The 21,314-nt window shown below is 41.8% G+C and overlaps 1 protein-coding gene across 2 annotated transcripts in view; it reads right to left on the bottom strand.

Annotated features, from left to right (window-relative positions):
• lama5 (laminin, alpha 5) overlaps window positions 1-21,314 on the bottom strand; it is a 247,739-nt gene that overhangs the window by 86,865 nt on the left and 139,560 nt on the right. For both annotated transcript variants that reach the window (XM_069884131.1, XM_069884132.1), the window contains 7 exons: window positions 19,256-19,362; window positions 14,686-14,839; window positions 12,920-13,083; window positions 10,991-11,099; window positions 7,103-7,200; window positions 5,325-5,529; window positions 2,742-2,868 (listed from right to left, as the gene is read on the bottom strand). In XM_069884131.1, the coding sequence (XP_069740232.1) occupies window positions 2,742-2,868; window positions 5,325-5,529; window positions 7,103-7,200; window positions 10,991-11,099; window positions 12,920-13,083; window positions 14,686-14,839; window positions 19,256-19,362 (964 nt within the window). The remainder of the gene's footprint in view (window positions 1-2,741; window positions 2,869-5,324; window positions 5,530-7,102; window positions 7,201-10,990; window positions 11,100-12,919; window positions 13,084-14,685; window positions 14,840-19,255; window positions 19,363-21,314) is intronic.

Raw genomic sequence — 21,314 nt, 5'->3', positions numbered from 1 at the left:
TTTTTAAAAATATTTTAATTTTTTAAATGTTGAGATGTGGAATCCAATTCAACAAAAAAAAGGGGGAGCCTAATTATTTTTGTCTCGATCTCAATAAAAGGAAGAAAAATGAAGGGAAGAAAAATAAATAGAATAATTATTTTATTTATTAAGTATTCAACCCTACATTTTGTAGAGAAGGTTCCCATACCTGCAGAAACGTGTGGTACGTATTCCTTAAATTGTAAGTGATTTTCTCTAGGGGAACACAACTATGCATTTCAGTATTTCAACGGGCTATTTCCAAAAGAGAACCAGACTTCTAGGTCACATTTCCTGGCCACTGCCAATGTGATTCTAAGAAACTCTAACTGGTACGTAGGCAGCCTTATTTTAGGTCTTACGGCCACAATATTTCCTAAGAGAAACAATTCTGGACATGGAGGCAATTGTTTCACAATAATTTGATTAAGTAAAACTTAAATTTTCCCAAAAGGGTTTCAATTTGGAACATGACCAGGTAGAATGTAAGAAAGTACCTGTTTCTTCCCTGCATCTAAAACATATATTGGAAAAATTAGAGTTTAATTTATGTAATTTTTATGGGGTAAGATAGAGCTGATGGAAAAAATTATTGCAACCAGCCTGTATCTTATATTAATTGCATTGATCAGACAATCATGACATGAATTTGACCAGGTCTTATCATCAATACTGGGCTCAAGTATTACTGAGGATCCCTAACATCCATTACACAGTATCGTTGACCCACCACCATCAGGTAGGAGGTACAGGAGCATCAAAATTAGGACTGCCAGGCTGGGAAATAACGTCTTTCTGCAGGCTGTGAAACTGATGAATGGTATCCTGCAAACTTGGGACTCTTATAAATGAATACAAAGTAATAAATTATTCCAGTTTATTTTATATTATAATGCATGTATGTGATTATTATATGCTATGTGAAAGATGCATTATGTGTGTATGTGTGTGCACCACGACCAGAGAAACGCTGCTTCGTCTGGTTGTAAATAGTTACCCTTTAGTTCTTAAGGATCCTGCGTGATCTGCTGAGTTTCTCCAGCATTTGACTCCAGCATTGTGGATTAACTTCATTTAAATGTACATGTGCAGTCAGGTGATAATGAACTTGAAATATTAATGAGCTCCCCAAACTCACTGCAGATCAGTACACTCCACGACAAAACAGATTGCAATAGTGTTCGTATTGCTGGATTGGTAAGGCCGTGGTGTGCAAATCCCACTACGATCACTGAGCACCTTGCATTCATTAAACTTGGGAGTTAAACGCATCAGATTTGTAATGGTGACCACAACACTTCAAGACTGCTACTGAAAAATTTAACAGTGGAATTCTGTCCATGTGAGGTAGGCGTCTGAAATGAAGGCACCAAGGTAATTGTCAATATGATTGAGACGCTGACTTTACCAATGATACCCATGTCCTATGAATGAATGAAGCCAGGCAGCTAAATGGGAGATGCAGAGTCGACCATGCGGGTGTGGAATTTGATATTGATTAGCTTTTAATATGCACGAATCTCCGTGAAGGCCATATTTATTTACAGGGGGGCTTCAAATCTGCCACAGTGTCAGACTGGGGTCACATGGCTGCAAGTGAAAAGCATCATTCGCTCCTCTGTGCTGGCACTTCCACGTTAAAGTAGGAACTCTCTGGTGAAGTCTGATTGACGCTTTTGGTGGTATAATCCAGCATCATAACCACCAGATGGCTACGAACCAAAGTGAAGGACATCATGTCCTAGAATGGGAGTTGAGAAATCCAACAAAACTTTGAAATAAAATTGAGCCACAGGGTCCAAATATATCAGAAAGCTTCCTGTACACAGCAGCTGGAGGCCATAATCTCCTTCCATCGTGTTCCTGAGGCATGGATCCACACCTCTCGAATCCCAGTCAATGACTGCAGTCTCTACTCCACAGTCCACTGCTCTCAGCTCAAATCCATCATCTTTCTTACTGATACCTACCCTTGCTCCAAACCTTCCTGCAGACCTCCTTCCTGGACTCTTAACTTGAGGTAAAATTTAGACCAGTGGTTCTCAACCTTTTTCTTTCCATACCACTTTAAGTATTCCCTCTGCCTTAGGTGCTCTGTGATTGTTAAGGGATTGCTTAAGGAGGTAAGTGGGTGGAAAGAAAAAGTTTGAAAACCACTGCTTTAATTACACCTAATTGACTAGTTATGTGCATGGTTTCATAACTCTGAAGGAGTCTGTCAAGCAAAATATTTCAGTAACAATTGAGTCTCGAGCAGTGATTCTCAATCTTCCCTTCCCACTCACATACCACTTTAAGCAATCCCTTACTAATCACAGAGCACCAATGGTATGAAGTGGTATTTGAGTGGAAAGAGAAAGATTGAGAAACCAAGATTTAGATAAACTTCACGGTAACAGGTCCTTTCAGCCCACGAGCCCTTGCTGGACAACTACACCCAATTGACCTACAATCCTCGTATGTTTTGAAGAGGTGGGAGGAATCCAGTGCACCCGGAGGAAACCCACACAGGCACAGGGAGAACGTACAAACTCCTTACAGAGAGCGCCAGTTTCGAACCCTGGTCGTTGGCATTGCAACAGTGTTGTGCTTACCGCTATGCTATGACTCACCTTGCTTGTAGACCCAACACCCATCTCTCTTGGGGTGTGTCAGAGCAACAGCACCTATTGTTGGCCTACATCTACTGACTCTTTCTCCACCAAAGCCTTCCATCTTACCTTGCCAAATCCGCCCTCCATTAATCAGGACCTCCGCCGCAAAGGTAGGGTGCTCTGGCTGGTAGAAGTGAATCACAAAGACATAGCGACCCAGAGTTTGAATGTGGCTACCAAACTTGGCAACTGTCTGCAAAAGCACAGAATTATACACTTTTAGACAAGTTTAGTTTTCAATAATAGAAGGTGTCAGTAGATGTCCATTACATTAAATTCCATCTCATCTCTCCACTTTTTAAGAACACTAGATTCTTTCCAGAATTGTCTCCTCCATTAATTTTCATCAGGTACAAAGGAGATATGTTTCTCAAAAGCAGTTCATTCTTTACAAGAGCTAGGGCCAGAAAATGGGCAGGGACTGGGCTGTTTAAATTCTTAAAGATGCAGAATCAGATACCCCACCCTTACATACTATTTTATTTTAACAACAAATGGCTGCCGAACTGCCCAAAGAGGATGAGAGTTTGATATATACTAAGTTCTATGTATAATTCCAATTAAATTCTTGCTCAATGCAGTTACACCAGCAATAAGTGTAAATCAGTACAGTGCACCAAAATAGAAAAAAGATATACAGAAAACCCCTGGTATCTGGAATTCAAGCAAACAGCAGTCTCAAGCAACTGGCAAAAAAAAAGAAATTAAATTTTAAAAATTAATATAATAGGTTAAAAAAAATATGCAAGTGTAAATGTTCTCTGAAGTAACACATAAACCTTTGGTGAAGATGGGAGCGAATATTCAGCCAGTGGAGGGAGTGCCTTGGTCATGCTTTGCTTGTAGCAGCTGTTTGAACATACAGACAAATAATACATATGAAGGTGTACAAAGCAACATTTATTAATTTATTTTTATAGATACAATACTTGTCCTGCATACGTATTATTTGTCAGCATGTTTGTTATGTCCGGTGGTGCGTCTGCATGGTTCTGCACCGAGGACCGGAGAACGCTGTTTCGTTGGGTTGTACATGTACAATCGGGGACAGAGGTGCACCAAAGAAGAGGTACAAGGACTGCCTAAAGAAATCTCTTGGTGCCTGCCACATTGACCACCGCCAGTGGGCTGATATCGCCTCCAACCGTGCATCTTGGCGCCTCACAGTTCGGCGGGCAGAAACTTCCTTTGAAGAAGACCGCAGAGCCCACCTCACTGACAAAAGACAAAGGAGGAAAAACCCAACACCCAACCCCAACCAACCAATTTTCCCCTGCAACCGCTGCAGCCGTGTCTGCCTGTCCCGCATCGGACTTGTCAGCCACAAACGAGCCTGCAGCTGACGTGGACATTACCCCTCCATAAATCTTCATCCGTGAAGCCAAGCCAAAGAAGAAAGAAAAACATGTACAATCAAATGACAATACACTTGACTTGAATTGAGTTGTGTGAAACAGCAACGGCATTGTCCAGGATGATGTGGCTCACTTTTGGAATGACTTTCTTAAGGTGCCTCCTTTCCCTACTTAGTAAGAGTCACCCTGGTCAGAGGCTTTATCTGTAAACTTAGGGGGGGGGGGGCAAATTTAGTTATTTATAATGTTATTATTCATCTTTTGGGTGGCTCTTTGGAACCTGCAGATGCAGCAACGGTTAAACATTTTCAGAGAATGTGTCTGAGAATAATGTAAAAAGCTTAAAGGTGCATATATTCATGCAAGTGAAATTTGTTCAGTCTATAGTATTTTTGTCTTTTAAACTGTTTATTTTTAATGCAGGTGTATTATGCCTTGTAACAGTAAGTCTCAAGCAACTGGAAATACACTTATGCAGGATCTACCAATCCTCAAAGGTGCTGGACACCAGGGGTTTTACTGCACAAGATAAATATTCATAGTTTCAGCTATGTGGTCTTGACAGCTATTTGATGGTCTTGTAACAGTGTAATGGTTTGGCTGATATGGAAAGGTTCAACAGTCAGGTGGCTATTATAAAAAGACTGCTCTTGAACATAGAAGTGCTGGACTTCAGTCTTCTGTATCGTCTACCTGAAGCTAGCAATGAAAAGAGTGTTGGACCAAGGTGATGGAGATTCTTTATATTTGTTGCCTCCTGGAGGCAGCGCCACATGCACATGTCTTCAAAGGACATGAGGTCAGTGCCCGTGATGGACTGGCTATGTGTCTGTTACTTTCTGCAGCCTTTTGCATTCCCGAGCATTGGAGTTGGTCAGTTACTGAGATAGCCCAAGACAGCTGTGCTCAGCTTCCAGCAGCCGCACATAAATGGCTGCTTCGGGCTAACTATGCTCATGAAAGCCAGAAAGTTAATATTTGAAAGGGAGATGCAAATGGGTTGACCTCACATACTACCCTTTCAAAAAAAAAGACGAGTTGTGTTTTTTTTTTAAACAAAAAAAAAGAGACTGTAGATGCTGCAAATTAGAACAAAAATTCTTTCGGCATTCTCTTTTTATTCTAGTTGGTGTTGTGCTCAAGTTATATAGTTGTCTGTGACTTCTTCTGCGTCAACAACATGCCCCGAGTTCCAGGTGGAATGCCGACCCACTGCTGAACAGCAACGCCCAACCATCTTTTAAAGCAAGTGCATGCAAGCCAGAGTCCACAAGTTAAAGCAGGAGGCAATTACCTGAGGGAATTGAAGCAAGATCAGGTCAGCAGTCTCCACAATGGAGGGCGGTTGAATGGGAGGCTGATGTGGATGATAAGGCTGCTCCACAGGAGGAGTTGTGGGTGGATAAAGGTGCAGTAAAGTTGAAGCAGAGGAAACTTCACCTTGCATCAGCGTAATCGACTGAGATGGCTTTTGAAACCTGGAAGATGAGCAGGAACCCCTACAAGGCAAACAACAAGTAACACAATAAAAAGTATTGCACTGAAGTAATAAAGTCTGCCGATGTCTGACTAGAAAATGGGGAGAGTTAAGATATTAGACTGGCAAAAAGGGCAGAAATACCTGGGCTATAATTTAACATAATTATTCAATGCTGGAGACACTCAGCAGGTCAAACAGTGCACTTTACATGGCAAAGATAAAGATTCGTAACCAATATTTTGGAATTGCGCCCTTCATCAAGGCTGTATAAAGTACACTGTTTGACCTGCTGAGTGCTCCAATATTGCGTTTTTACTTCAATCACAGTGTCTGCAAACTTTAGTGTTTTCCTTCTCTTTGCAAAATTATACATTTATTTTAAATGGAAGAGGCAATACAAATTGCTTTAAAAGTTCTTAGGAAAAGAGAATTGGGGGTGTCTGTGCATAAAGGATTGGATTGGACAAGATAACAAGGTAATAAATCTGTCAATTTATGTCTTAATTGTTTTGGGACACTAATTTATGAGGGCAAGATCACCTACCAAATTGGTTATGACTGGAAAACGATCATAATGTTGACAAAATCCAGAGACACCAAGGTCTTAAATACACCAGTTTATATCAGAATCCATTATCGTTCATCCATTAACAGATGACAACATTCAAGTCACCCAATGCATGATTATAAATAACACAGCACATAAAATGGAAGAATACATGCTAACAAGCTGTAATTTCAACACAAATCCCAGATGCAAATAGTACTTCATTCTGATCCAATTCTCATAGGCCAGTTTTATGTGAAATTTTATTGATTTACAACTTGCCAATAAATGCAGTTGTATTTATTGGCAAGTATCAACAATCAAGACGTCAGCTGAACCTTTGGCTCCACTGACCAAAGATGAATTGCTCTGTCCCAAAGGTTTTCTGTGATGGCACAAGATGGTAAAACACCTATAAGAATCATGGCTAACGTTCCCCTTATGCCCAGGTTTGTGCTGTGCGAAAGATTTCTTGCCCATAGCCATATTTGGGCAGTACAGTTAGTGTGGTGGTTAGCACAAAGCTATTACCCCCTCCATAAATCTTCGTCCGCGAAGCCAAGCCAAAGAAAGATTACTTCGGCAGCAACATGGGTTCAAATCCAGCACTGTACATTCTCCCCATGTCTGCATGGGTTTCCTCCAGCTTCCTCCCACCTTTCAAAAACATGGGGGGGTTGTAGGTTAATTGGCCTGATACCACATTGTATTTCTAAATTTTAAATTTAGATGTTTAATGATCAGCTTTGGCAACAACTGGAACCATTCTTGCTGTACTTTTCCATGGACTGTTCAGCGCTGACGACTTCTGCTAAATTTGCCATGGCTTATTTTAGGAAACGTCTAACATTTCTGGAAAATATTGAGCTCATGCAAAATAATAAAATCAAAGAATTATTTGGACCCTGTCTGATTTCACTTTGATTCAAAAATCTAATGTAAATTTCTGTTATCCTCCACGCCATAGATAATAGTGTGAAGAGACTGATAAGCATGTGCCATTGCTTAGAAAAACAGGAAAATCACACAAAGCCGCCCACGTCACCTGTCTGGTTGAAAAGTCCCATGGATGCTGATGCAATGTACGCTCGGCAGTACATATTCCATGGTGAACTGGTCGTGAGGAATGAGATATACCTTGTTCTGCAAGAAATAAGAGAATTGTTATAAGCAAAACCCTCTCCAATATTGAGTGAATCTACAGAGAGCACTGACGTCGGAGAGCAGCATCAATCGTTTAAGGCCCACACCACCCAATACACGTCTGTTCTCGTTGCTGCCATTAGGAAAGGGGTATAGGTGCCATAAGACTTGCACCACCAGGTTCAGGAACAGCTGCTACCCCTCCACCATCAGACTCCTCAACAACAAACTCAATCAGAGCTCTGAATTGTGCACTTTATTGATTTGGTTTGCTTTCCCTTTATTGCACAGTCAGTTTGTTTATATCTGTTATCTGTTTATAGTTCTTTTGATTGTTTACATGTTCACACTGTGTACAGTTTATTTTTTGCACCTCCAATTAGTGGTAATTCTGCCTGGCCTGCAGGAAAAAGGAATCTCAGGGTTCTATGTGAATGTTATGTTTGTACTCTGACAATAGATCTCAAATTAGCAACATCCCTGTCTTTGGTCTTGCTCTAGTTAAAGCATTCAGTACTGAACCCCAGCAGTCTCACCTATCACCAGCCAAAACAACCAATGATCATATACAGCAACAACCCCTGTACCCAGAATTCAAACAACCAGCTACCCTAACAACTAGCAAAAAAAGGAAATAAATAGAACTGTATTTTTTTTAAATAACTAAAAATTTTAATAAAAGTTTAAGATTGTAAAAGCAAATGTCCCCCGAAGCAACACACAACTCAGGCTCAGCATCATGAGGGGGAGGGGTATTCATGGGCTATGTCCCCCAAATGAATCATCATGGGATCCCCTCCACCTGCAGCAGCAAGTGTTCAAATGGAAAGGACCAATAATCTGCTGAATCAGTCTATGTGCAACTAAGAGCTGATGGGACTTTATTGTATTTGATTTAAAACAAAAACTGTAAACCTGGAAGATTTCTACATTTCCAAACAGATTTTCCAGTATACACCACCTCCACACGCACCCCCACCTCTACACCCCAATTTCCCAGATATGTCTTAGCTCTGATTGTTGTCACGGAGATTTTCCCAGGACTTCCAACAAGTAGAATGTTTGCACCAGTTCCACCCACAGCAACCCTAGCTCCATCACCGACGGAGAAACGTATGACAGTGTCAGAATAACACCATCAACCCACCCACCTGCCCCACCCCACCCCCACCCCGTTTACACTTGCAAAATCACAGACCATTTTTTAAACACAAAAAACTCCTTGTGATGTAATGAACATTCTTGGTGCCTGGCACAATACAGGAAGGCAAAAGGAGATAAGAGAGCCTTGCATGAGCGAGTGTAAAGTCATTGGTTGGAAGAGTTGACTAGGTGCAGATCATTTAAATCGATTTCCCAGTGCCTCCTCTCGCTTTCTGCTCACCTCGGGATAACCTACTGTCATTTCAAGGTTCGCTCACCCAGTGAAATTATTTCTTATTCCTTCTGTGCTGCAGCTTTAGAGCAAATCTTGCTAACCGGAGCAGCCATGTTCTGGCTTCTCAACTGAGCAACTGTCCATGGCAGGTATGGCAGCCACTCCCGCACCTTGCTGTGTAAAGTTCTTGAATGGTAGTTTGTACCCCTCTTCTGATCTCGACTCTGACACAACCCCTTGGTGAGGATGGGAGCAAACATTCAGCCAGCAGAGGGCCCCACCTGCAGCAGCTGTTTGAATAAAGTTGTGTTTGAACAAAATGGCGCCGCCCAGGATGAAGAGTTGGCTAATGCTGCTTGGCACTGGGCCAACTCTTCCAAAATGTCTCCCTATTCCTGCCTAGTATGACTGTTTATCTCTATTTGTATATTATTAAGTACATTAGTAAGGATTTATCTGTAAACCTGGGTGAGGTGGGGGACGGGGGGGGGGTTAATTATGATGGAGGCACGATTAGCATAATGATTAGCGCAGCACCAGAATTCAAATTTATATTTAAATTTTGTAAGTAACGCAAATTACCTGATTAAAATGAACTTCACATAATTAAGGACTACAATACTGATTTTTTTTCCAAATTACTTTACATTTTGAACTGTCTTTTAAATGGTTTAATCTTAACGCAAGTGTTTTAGTTAGATATTGTAAGAGTGTGAATCAGGAATCCCTGTAGGTGCCACCAGATATTGGGGATTTTACTGTATAAAGGTTCCTAGAATTGCTGAGGACTTAATCATTAACCACCCAAAAGGGATCATAATACCTTCTTTTTAGGAAATGTTTGTCTTAACAATTAGAGCAAAGGTATAATTATGCTAAACCAGATTACCTATCTTAAACTATGAGCCCTTAATTTAAACTCTAGTGTTATATTTGATAGCAAATGTTAATAATTCTTGGCATTCAACTAACTTTTTCTCCACTGTGTCACACTGTTCTCCTTAACACCAGAATCCCGGCCAAAATATTGTTGCACAGGCAGTGTGTGTGTGCTCTCAGTGGAATGTCACTCAAAAACCCCATATAAAAGTCCAATACAATCAGTAATATCCATCCAGGACATCAAAGTCGTGGCAGATTCCTCTTCGCAACTGACCCACATGCTTTCATGAGTTGGAGGTTGTGTGGAAAGGGCCATAAACGAAAGTAACATGGAATAGTTGCAATTCCCTCTACTGCAGAATAATCAACAGAGCATTTATTCCCATCTAACCAGTGACATACACACAATGTAATATCTTAATCTTTCACCATTTAGCTGTTCTCCAAGACTTTTTGAGTTTATGAAATGTTATCATCGTGTACTGCTCATCAGCACCGCTACCTTTGAGACAAAAATATTTTTATTCCAGATTTAACCATTTATTTACACAAGATCCCAAGAAAATGAGAGCAGGAACAGACCCCTCAGACCTGCTCTGCTGTTCAGGACGTCAGTCTAATGTACCATGGATCTCATCTCTTATGTGCCAGTTCTCTTCAGACCTACATCCCCCAAACCTTTGGAAAATTAGCCAGACAGACAACTGCTGATCAATAGCCTATGATTCCCTCAGAAATTCAAGAGCATCTTAGTTTTAAATGACTTCATCTTTGCAATTATATCCCCTCATTCGAGACCAGCCATTTTCAATGGGGACTGCAATACATTTAGGGGGGTGGGGGCGGCATGGATTGAAATCAGAAAATGATTTTTATGTAGTCAGAAGGAGAGAAGTACAGAAGAGACCAACTAAACAATGGCTTCACAAGGAAAGGGCCCATAAACATTGAGCAGAGTCCTAAAGGGGCCAGGGCCAAAAAAAAAGTTGTACCTTGAAGAAATGCTCAGGCCCAAAACATTAGTAATATATTTTGACGTCCCATGGATGCTGCGAGATCGGCTGAGCTCCTCCAGTATTTTTGTATTTTTAATTAAACCTTATGTTTCAATAAGATTTACTTTCATTCTTCTGAATTGCAAAGTTTACTTAAATGAAACACAAATTCTCAACTCCAGTGGTGGGATTTGAACTTCCATCTCTGGGTCAATAGTTGATGTCCTCGATTGTTACTCCAGTGTCTAACTCTTTTTGCTGCAGAATTAATTGGTTTGGAAATGGCTTTTGAAAAGAGATTCACTGACAATCAAGAAAGGGAGAAGTTATGTTGAACGTTGAGTGGGTGGGGAGGGGGGGTTGAAGGAGGGAGGGAAGGGAGGGAGGAAAAGTGGAGAAAATGACACTGTAAATTCAAGAGGGAAATATTTATGTGTATTTTGATCAATATGGTTCATAGTGTGAAAAATAAAAAAATTAACAAAAAAAGGAAGGGAGAAGTAAATGATAGTTTTAAATTCACAAGCTATCTTACCAGTAAAACATTGGCCGAGTCTGTCACAAGCTGCAGTTCAACTCTGGTTGTTAATTCATGCACAGCAACACGATTCAAAGAATCAATTGCAACTCCATGGCAGAGAAAACTGCATTTTAAAAACAAGCTCAGAATTGTTAGCAAACAACAAAGTAAAAATTTAAACCTTAGCGTAGGAGTATATCACGTCACATTCATGGAGCCTGCGTCACCCCCTCCATTCTGCTACCCTGTCTTCATGCTCCCCAACCCACCCCACTTGCATGGCCCCTCGCCACCCCACCCATCCCGCCTGCATGCCACCCCTCACCACTGTTACAGCACCAGGGATCAGGACCGGGGTTTCAGTCTCGCGCTGAATACAAAACCCGTGTCTGCGTGGGTTTTTTCCGTCGGCTCTGGTTTCCTCCCACCCTTCAAAATGTCCCGGGGTTGTAGGTCAATTGGGTGTGATTGGGTGGCACGGACTTGTGGGCCGAAAGGACCTGTTGCTGTGCTGTATGTCTGAAAAATTTAAGGCTGCCAGAGGAAGGCATAGAAGTAGTTATAATTATGACGTTCAAGAGACATTTCAACAGATGTATGGATAGGAAGGACTTGGAAGGTAATGACCCAACGCAAGCAAATGGGACTTGCCCAGAATATCAACTTGAGGCTGTTATGGATGGGGCACACCAAGGGGCCTGTTCAGTGCTGTCTACCTCTGATAATAATGATGGTATTCAGAGGAAGGATTAGCCGTAATTGAGCAGGGAGTAGACTTAAAGGGCTGAATGGCCCACTCTCCTGTTTATTCTGTTCCTATGAAAATTTGAACAACATGTTCAGAAATGGCATCCAAAGTCCACCGTAGTGAATAACTTAGTTAAAATTCTAAAAAAAACTCTATTTAACAAAAATAATTTTGTTTGCAATGTGAACAGGATATATTCATTGTAGTGTAACTGATTATTAAATAACTAAGGAAAAATAACAAAATGTTAAGTAAACTCCAAATTTCCGATCCAACTTCAAAATGTAAAGATGAATTCCAATGCTCATATGCAACTAAAAAACTTGGAACTCACTATGTTTCCTGAAACTTCAATCTGGGATGTATAAAAGGACTCCCATCACCCTGATCACAACCTCTTTAGGCAGAAGGTACAGAAGCCTGAAGAGCAGCACCTCTAGGCTCAAGAATACTTTCTTCCCAATGGCTGCCAGGCCCTTGAACCTTCTCATTATAATAATTGGACTACTCCAGCATTATGAAAGGACTGACTCCACTATCGTAACACCACTTATCTTCTCTCACATCATAGCAAAAGTGAAGATTAACTGCCTGTCTTTTGTACATATTAGCTATTTTTAATTTAATGCACATTGTTGCAGTTTTTCTTTCATGAAGTACCTGTTTGGCTGCAGCAAATAAGAATTTTGGTGCATATGTACATTCTACAGACTATATGATGATAAGCTCATTATCCAATCTAACCAACTCAGTTTCCTTTCCCCTCTGCTCAGCACCAATATACCCCTAACACACTATACCTTCCCCCAATGGTCACAGGTGCCATCATCCCTCCCTTACTTGGCTCCATCCATCTCCTTCAGCAGCTGTTTCCATTTTCACCTTCCCCTCTCTCCATTTGCCTTCCCCCCCCCCCCACCCCCTTTGCCTGCTTCTCTCCATCATTCGCCTGCCTTGGTTGCTCAACTCCACCCCTCCTGTGCCTCTATCTAGCTCCACCTCTCTTTCATCCCTCAGCTCTCCTTGGACTGCACATCACCCACTCACCCTCTCCTCCTTAATACCGCCTCACTTCTCAGACTAGAGTAGGGCTTCAAACTGAAGCTGCGACTGTGCCATTTCCCTCTTCATGTACTGCCGGAACTGCTGACCTCTTCCAGCCATTTGTTTTTTGTTGTGGATGAAATCATCCTGACCTGTATTTGCAATTATTGAGTTCGATAAAGATGTGTTGGTCTTGCCCTCCGAGAGTATTTACAACAACGGTGAGGCCTTTTCCTGGATCTGTCTCAGTGGCATATTCAATCAGCACCACGTAGGGTCCTGAATGTGGAACATTCATTCCCAATTGTACATTAACCTAAAAAATACAGAAAATTACACAATGCATTGAGTTGTGGAAATACTCAGAATATTATTTTCCAATTCATCACAAAACACTAAGCGTAATAACATATCGAGGGAAAACTTGGGAGAAATAGCTTCCACTGGTGAAAAGTGCAGCACTACAAATCTCTGGTGAGACCACACTCAGAATAATTATGTTCAGTTCTGGTCACCTCATTCAGGAAGGCTATGGAAGCTATGGACAGGGTGCAGAGGAGATTTACCAGGAGGTTGCCTGGATTGGAAAATATGTCTTATGAGGCAAGGTTAATAGAACTGGGAATTTATTCTTTGGACCATAGAAGGATGAGAGGAGACTTGATAAGGGTCTACAAGATTATGAGAGGCATAGAAAGGGTGGACAGCCAGCACCTGTTTCCCAGGGCAGGAGTAGCAAAAACCAGAGGACATCGATACAAAGTGAAGGGAGGGAAGTTTAGGAGAGATGTCAGAAGTAAGCCTTATTTGAATATATTTAAATATATATATATATATATTTTGGGTGCCTGGAATGCAGTCAGGGATGGTGGTGGAGACTGGAAAATTTAATAAACTCATAGACAGGCTCATGGATAAAACAAAATTAAGAGTGTGAGATAGGGAAGGCTTAGTTTGTTGAGTAGGTTTGTATATCGTGGGCCAAAAGGCCAGTACTGTGCTTTAACTTTCTATATCAATGTTCCTATGCAGGGACAGGAAGCATACAGGGAATGAGTTAGAGTGGCAAAGGGATGCAGTGGAAGAGGAGATGAATCTCCACCATTATTCTGCCATCTACTCAATGTAGCCTCACTGTTCGATACAACACTATCAACATTGTTATACTACACCAACGTAAATAACATCAGACTTAAATAACATTAGATCTACATGGGTATAAAAGTGGAAGTGATGAGTTGACATAACAATCATTAATTAAAGTTAATGAAACAATTCAATGACAGATTTGGATAGCCTGGTTAGTGCAAAGCCTTTACAGCGCCAGCAATTGGGTCTGGACCTGGGTTCAAATCTCACGCTGTAAGGAGTTTGCATGTGCTCCCCGTGTCTGGATGCGTTTTCCCCATGGGTTCCGGGGGTGTAGGTTAATGGGGTGTAAATTGGGCGGCATGGGCTGAAATAGCCTGTTACCGTGCTGTGTCTAAATTTAAATTTAGATCAGTGCTAACTGCTTTAATTCAAATTAAATTTTACATGTTTAAATTTTATTTACAGCATGGCAGAAGCCAATACCCATTATTTAAATCCGTGCCATCCAATTACACCCAAATGAACCTACAACCCAGTACGTTTTGGATGGTGGGAGGAAACCAGAGCACCCGGACGAAACCCACACAGACATGGGAAGAACGTACAAACTCCTTACAGACAGCACGGGATTCGAACCCAGGTCGCTGGTGTTGTAATAGCATTACGTTAACCGCTATGCTAACCGTGCCGCCCTACTCACTCCTACTTTGTTTACATAACTAACAAGTTATTTTATTTAGGTTGATTTTCTGATGAAATAGCGGAGTACATTTCAAAAACAAGCATTAATGGCTCCTCCATTCCATCATCTCAGTAATGCACTGACCTGTTTATCATTAATGACAACCATTGATGGATGTCTAGGAGTGGGCTGAACCACCTGGCACTGGCTATGGAGGTAGTTTTCATTGGCACATCTTCCTTCAGCGGCTTGCATTGAGGGAAAACCATCTAAGGAAAGGTGTCTGTAGAGCAAGCAACTGTGGAGGGAGAGAGAGAGAGAGAGAGAGAGAGACTAACGTTGTCACCTAATTTCCAGATCATGAAACTCTCAGTGGAAACTCAACTCCATTTTACTCTCAAAAAGCAAATACCTGTACCGGAACTTGAATCAAAAGCAGATTAGGTAAGATCTGAGTAGAAAAAAACAGAATGAATGTTTCAGGGCGGCAATCTTTCGCCACATTGGTTCCCCAACAGATCGTGTCTTGTGAGCGAACATCAAAAAGCTGCACAAACTGGAAGCGAAGAACAGTCAACAAGTTCTCCTTTCACAGAAAGACATTAACAACCCCCCCCCCCACCAAAAAACCCATCTGTCGCCTTTCCCCCCAGCTCTCTCTCTCCCCGTTCTCTTTTTCTTCTATCTCCTTTCACAGAAAACAGTTGATCCACAGGACAGGCATTTATGGAAAGAGTTAACATCCTGGATTCTCCATGTGGTGCTGGGAGAGACAAGTCATTTTTAAGTTGCATTGTATGCGGTTGGTGGAGGGGGGGGGGGGGGGGCGGGGAGATGAAAACTACAGTGACCTCTGATATATTGGGGCCAGAGTTACTGTTGATGATTGAGAGATTGGAAATAAAATAAAATGGAAAAATACAAATTTGTAGGACGTGGCCAGCAGTTCAACTCCAGCTGGTGAGGAAAGGGAAAGCTGAGCCAGTATTACAGTTGGTTCACAGTGGAACTGGCGAATTCTGATACCGTTGAATTCAATACCAACTTCAGTAGGCTACAATGTGCCCAGGTATAAGTTTACTTGAAGAAGGGGTGTGGGATTGAAAATTCCAGTAACAAGCAATACCAAGCTCAGGGCCGCACCCGAGGATTGAGTGCAGTTGCTCCACCATGGTCATTGAATCTGTAATTAGGGGTTCCTCCAATGTAGAGACCAGATTATCAGAATTGAATGCAGACTACTGGATAGGAAGTAAAGCAATCAATTTGCTGCTTCAGCTGGATGGGCCGTTTGGGTCCCTAGGGTGAAGGGAAGAGGCAAATCTACATCTCCTGTGGTGGCCTCTTGTGAAGAACTGCTTGCAGAAAAGTTAGTCACTCCCTATATGTACATCTACATCAGATGCAGAAGATAAACTTTCTTTGGAACCCTGAGCGGGTTCACCTTTCACAATGAGTATCAAAGTACTTTTAGAACTTTGGCTTGGCTTCGCGGACGAAGATTTATGGAGGGGGTAAAAAGTCCACGTCAGCTGCAGGCTCGTTTGTGGCTGACCAGTCCGATGCGGGACAGGCAGACACGATTGCAGCGGTTGCAAGGGAAAATTGGTTGGTTGGGGTTGGGTGTTGGGTTTTTCCTCCTTTGCCTTTTGTCAGTGAGGTGGGCTCTGCGGTCTTCTTCAAAGGAGGCTGCTGCCCGCCAAACTGTGAGGCGCCAAGATGCACGGTTTGAGGCGTTATCAGCCCACTGGCGGTGGTCAATGTGGCAGGCACCAAGAGATTTCTTTAGGCAGTCCTTGTACCTTTTCTTTGGTGCACCTCTGTCACGGTGGCCAGTGGAGAGCTCGCCATATAATACGATCTTGGGAAGGCGATGGTCCTCCATTCTGGAGACGTGACCCATCCAGCGCAGCTGGATCTTCAGCAGCGTGGACTCGATGCTGTCGACCTCTGCCATCTCGAGTACCTCGACGTTAGGGGTGTGAGCGCTCCAATGGATGTTGAGGATGGAGCGGAGACAACGCTGGTGGAAGCGTTCTAGGAGCCGTAGGTGGTGCCGGTAGAGGACCCATGATTCGGAGCCGAACAGGAGTGTGGGTATGACAACGGCTCTGTATACGCTTATCTTTGTGAGGATTTTCAGTTGGTTGTTTTTCCAGACTCTTTTGTGTAGTCTTCCAAAGGCGCTATTTGCCTTGGCGAGTCTGTTGTCTATCTCATTGTCGATCCTTGCATCTGATGAAATGGTGCAGCCGAGATAGGTAAACTGGTTGACCGTTTTGAGTTTTGTGTGCCCGATGGAGATGTGGGGGGGCTGGTAGTCATGGTGGGGAGCTGGCTGATGGAGGACCTCAGTTTTCTTCAGGCTGACTTCCAGGCCAAACATTTTGGCAGTTTTCGCAAAGCAGGACGTCAAGCGCTGAAGAGCTGGCTCTGAATGGGCAACTAAAGCGGCATCATCTGCAAAGAGTAGTTCACGGACAAGTTTCTCTTGTGTCTTGGTGTGAGCTTGCAGGCGCCTCAGATTGAAGAGACTGCCATCCGTGCGGTACCGGATGTAAACAGCGTCTTCATTGTTGGGGTCTTTCATGGCTTGGTTCAGCATCATGCTGAAGAAGATTGAAAAGAGGGTTGGTGCGAGAACACAGCCTTGCTTCACGCCATTGGTTAACCAAATGATCCCCTTCATGTCAGAGTCATACTGCATAGAAACAGGCCCTTCAGCTCAACTTTCCCATGCCGACCAAAATGTTCCAACCACACCAATCCCACCTGCCTGCGTTTGGTCCATATTCCTTTAAACCTATTCCTCAAAATTTATCTTAAATGTTGCAACCACCTCCTCCAGCAGCCATTCCATACACCCACTAGCCTCTGTGTAAAAAATGTTATCCCTCAGCTTCCTGTTAAACCTCTCCCCCCCCCCCAACCCCCACCTTAAACCTATGTTCTCTGGTTACCGATTCCTGTTCCTCTGATCTATTCTTCTCATGAGTTTTCAGTCATTCCCATACATTTAATTATTTCAACTGTTTGGACCCGGCTCACTAAGTAGTAGATTTAATAGAACATTACAGCACTGAAACAGGCTTCTTTGGTCCTTCTAGTCTGTGCGGAACCATTTAGTCCCACTGATCTACACCCAGTCCATAGCCCTCCACCCTCCATACCTCTCCCATCCCGGTATCAGTCCAAATTCTTCTTAAATGTTAAAGTTGAGCCTGCATGCATTACTTCAGCTGGCAGCTCATTCCACACTCCCACCACTTTCAGGGTGAAGTTTCCCCTCATCTTTTCCCCTTTCAATGACAAACAATGCCACTCCCCACCTTTCATCCCAGCCGTCCTATCGTGTCTGAAACAACGAAAGCCTAGAACGTTGAGCTGCCAGTCCTGCCCCTCCTGCAAACAAGTTTCATGAATGGGCACAATGTCATAATTCCACGTGCCAATCACACTCTAAGCTTGTCGTCTTTCCTACAATTCTCCTTGCATTGAAATAGATGCACCTGAGAGCATTACCACCACGTGCACCCCGTTGACTTCCAATGTTAATACAGATTGGCAGATTGAATAAAGAAATATTTACGATGAGACAAACAGAAAACAACCTCAATGGGATTTTCGAAAGTAGCAATAGCGCTTTTTCCCCCATTTTAAAATGAATATATTTTTAAAAAAAAAGAATTTTATCAATTCTCAAATGAGAAAGCAGAAGAGCTGGACTGTCTTCTCTTTCTCTTGTCTGAATTTAGCAATGACATTGTTCAAAGACATTTCTACATACTTGTGCAACACTACCTTTTTCAAACAAATTGGATGGTTTTTAATTTGATCGTTTATCCAAACCCATCCTATGAAAATTGCACCCCATGTGGAGGTCTCAGCATCCCTCAAGAGTTGCAAGTTTATTTTGCCAACATGCTGAACAGTCTTTTTATTTTTGTGATTTTCCAAAAAGCATCTGACCAGAGCAGACAGCCATGCCATAACACTGGCATCTGGAACAGCCGCAGAAGGTAAGACGTGTAGAAGGGTCTTTCTAGTTTAGACTGATATTGATACATTAAATACATTAACATATTAATTGATTAACCAAAATATTAATACATATATACAACTTGGTTAATGCTTATACTGGAATGGTTGCAGATAATTAAAGATAATAAGAGGGGTTTAGTCTTCCATTCCTTAAGGTATGTTTGCTGAAGAATAGAGCACCACCCTGGACAAAGTAGGTCAAAAAGCACAGAGTAGAACCTGGAAATTAATGCTGTGAATAACGGTGCATTGGGCAACAATCAGGGATTATGATTTAAAAAGGAAGATGAAAATTGGAAATTAAAACCAGGAATTGTTGGAAACACTCAGCACTTCATGGAAGGAGTAAAAGATTTTGGGCTGATATTCTTTAAGTGTTGGGTTAATGCTTATTTAAAATGAGCGGGTAGAAAGATATCACTCAAATAAATCAAATCTATATTCTCCCATCTTTTACAGTTATTTAAGTAATTTGTATTCAACTTCAAAATAAAAGACTTGGCCGAATCCTTTGCAGGGCTCGTGCTCATCTGATTTTGTTGGACACAGTGTAATTGAAAGGACACATGATTTTTTTTTGTTCAAGTCAAAAAATAAAAAGTTTACATGATATTAGAACAGAAGCACATATGATTATCCTTTTAAAATGCAACAACTTTCTTAATATACTAACTTCTGACTGGCATCCAGATGGTTCAGTGTGTAGGTGCAGGGTTCCGAAACTCTGAGCTGAAGGACCGGGGCTTCGTAATAAGCACTGGGCAACAGGACCAGGAAATCCTGCAAGATTAAGGAAAAATGCCTGAGATGTCAAACAATTTCAATATTTTATTTTCCTATATTTAAAAATTGTAAAATCAATATTTTCCCTTTTAAAATACTCCTACAGGTATTAGAATTGAGTGAAACACAACAGTCTGTGGATGCTGTGATTGTAGTAAAAACACACAGAAACGTTGGAGGAACTCGGCTGGTCTCGCAGCGTCCATAGGAGGTAAAGATATTTTAATCGACGTTTCTGGCCTGGTGGAGTTCCTCCAGTATTTTGATGTGTTTTTCCTATTAGTTGCAACAGTTACAGAGAAAATTAGAGGGGAGATAGAATCCTCTGTGAGTTGGGAAAATGAACTGTGAAAGCCTCTCTTGTCTTGTAAGGAAATATGAAATATTGGTTGGTGTTGGGAGCATTAATCTTTTAAAAATCCTTTTACATAATAACGAAACATCAGAATCCAGTGCCCCTATTGCATTTCAGAAGAGGGGCTTTGGTGCTTATCTCGATCGCCCTGGTCCATGATTTCCAAGGGACAGAGTCACTCCACTTTCCTGCATAACTGAAATACAACCAAGCTGCTCTAACTAGGGGACGATAAGCCAAGGTGTCACCCAGCTCAAAAGGGAACATTTATTGAGCAGAATATCCAGATAATCTCCCAAAACCTTTCGCAAACAGGGAACGTAGCGGAGATTCTAGTCCAACTATTTCACAAACTTCACCCTGCCTGCCGATTGCAAGGAAAGGACAGATATTCCGTAGATTGGACGTCTCGCCTGATGTTTCCTCGGGCACCAAGTGCTGACTCAATCCAGACATTTTGCCCTCAAGCTTTTATTGCTCATCAAATTTTGGCTACTCCTTCTGTTTAATCCATGACACAGTCTTGCCAAGAAACAAGCTTTCATGAAGAGAGCAGGTTCTGTTCACCAAGTTAATAAACAAATATAATTCTGGGATTGCAACTTGATGAGCCCAGTTTTCATTAATTCCCTGCCTCCAGGATGGCTTCTATTTCTTCCCGTGATGCTAATCTTAAGAGATCACGGGAGCCATTGTACTGGGACACCTGATAAATGCTTCTCTACTGGTCTCAAATATTTCTCTTACTTTGCAGGAGAAAACAAAGATCTTGTTCATTGAAGCAATGAACTTATTTGGAAACTATCCCAGATTCTGATTACAGAAGAAGTGTGTTCTTTTCCGATTCCAATTACTTATTTTGCATTCAAATAGATTAATGCAAAGCAAATAATGCAGGTTAGAGGGTGATCTCATCAACCCAAACCCCCAACTGAAGCTTTCATGGTATCAGATAATAATGGAAAGAATTCCCACAGTTAAATCACAATTTAACAACTCCATGTAGATTTGGATTTAAGATTGGGCCATTAAGCCAGACAGAAGAACAAACTGAGTATTGCTCCATTTGGTAAATTATAAGCAGGATTTTATTTTTGTATTTTACGTATAAAAGTTTTTGCAAAAGGTTGATTGAATACATTAAGGATTTACTCCCTGAAATCTCTAAGCACTGGTTTTGACTGACCATGTTTATATTGGAACAGCCAATTCTGAGTGTTTGAATTGTAACAGAAGCTGTAAGGAAATTAGTGGTTAAGTATTTAACATCCAGTCTAAGTAGCCAGCAGGGATAAAGGAACATTTACTGCAACCAACCACAAGGCAAATAAACAGTGAATTGAAAGCAGAAGGTCTGACAGCTCCAATTTAAATCGTAGCTTTGTGGAATTGGCAGATGGCTGCATGACCACATCCAACACCAGTGAAAAATGTGTGTATGCCACAACATGTCAATACTACATGCTTCATTTTAAGCAGTGCAGACATTTCTTCATTATTGAAAAGAGGCAAGTTTCAGGTCCAAATCAGGCCAACCATGAAAGGAAGGCCTGGTCGCCATCTCAGCAAGGCAACTGAGGTTTATTTGTTGTCT

The sequence above is a fragment of the Narcine bancroftii genome, chromosome 6, assembly GCF_036971445.1.
Source record: "Narcine bancroftii isolate sNarBan1 chromosome 6, sNarBan1.hap1, whole genome shotgun sequence".
NCBI classification, from domain to species: domain Eukaryota; kingdom Metazoa; phylum Chordata; class Chondrichthyes; order Torpediniformes; family Narcinidae; genus Narcine; species Narcine bancroftii.
The sequence above is the reverse complement of the archived record's forward strand: the minus strand, read 5'-3'. Positions and strand labels throughout refer to the sequence as shown.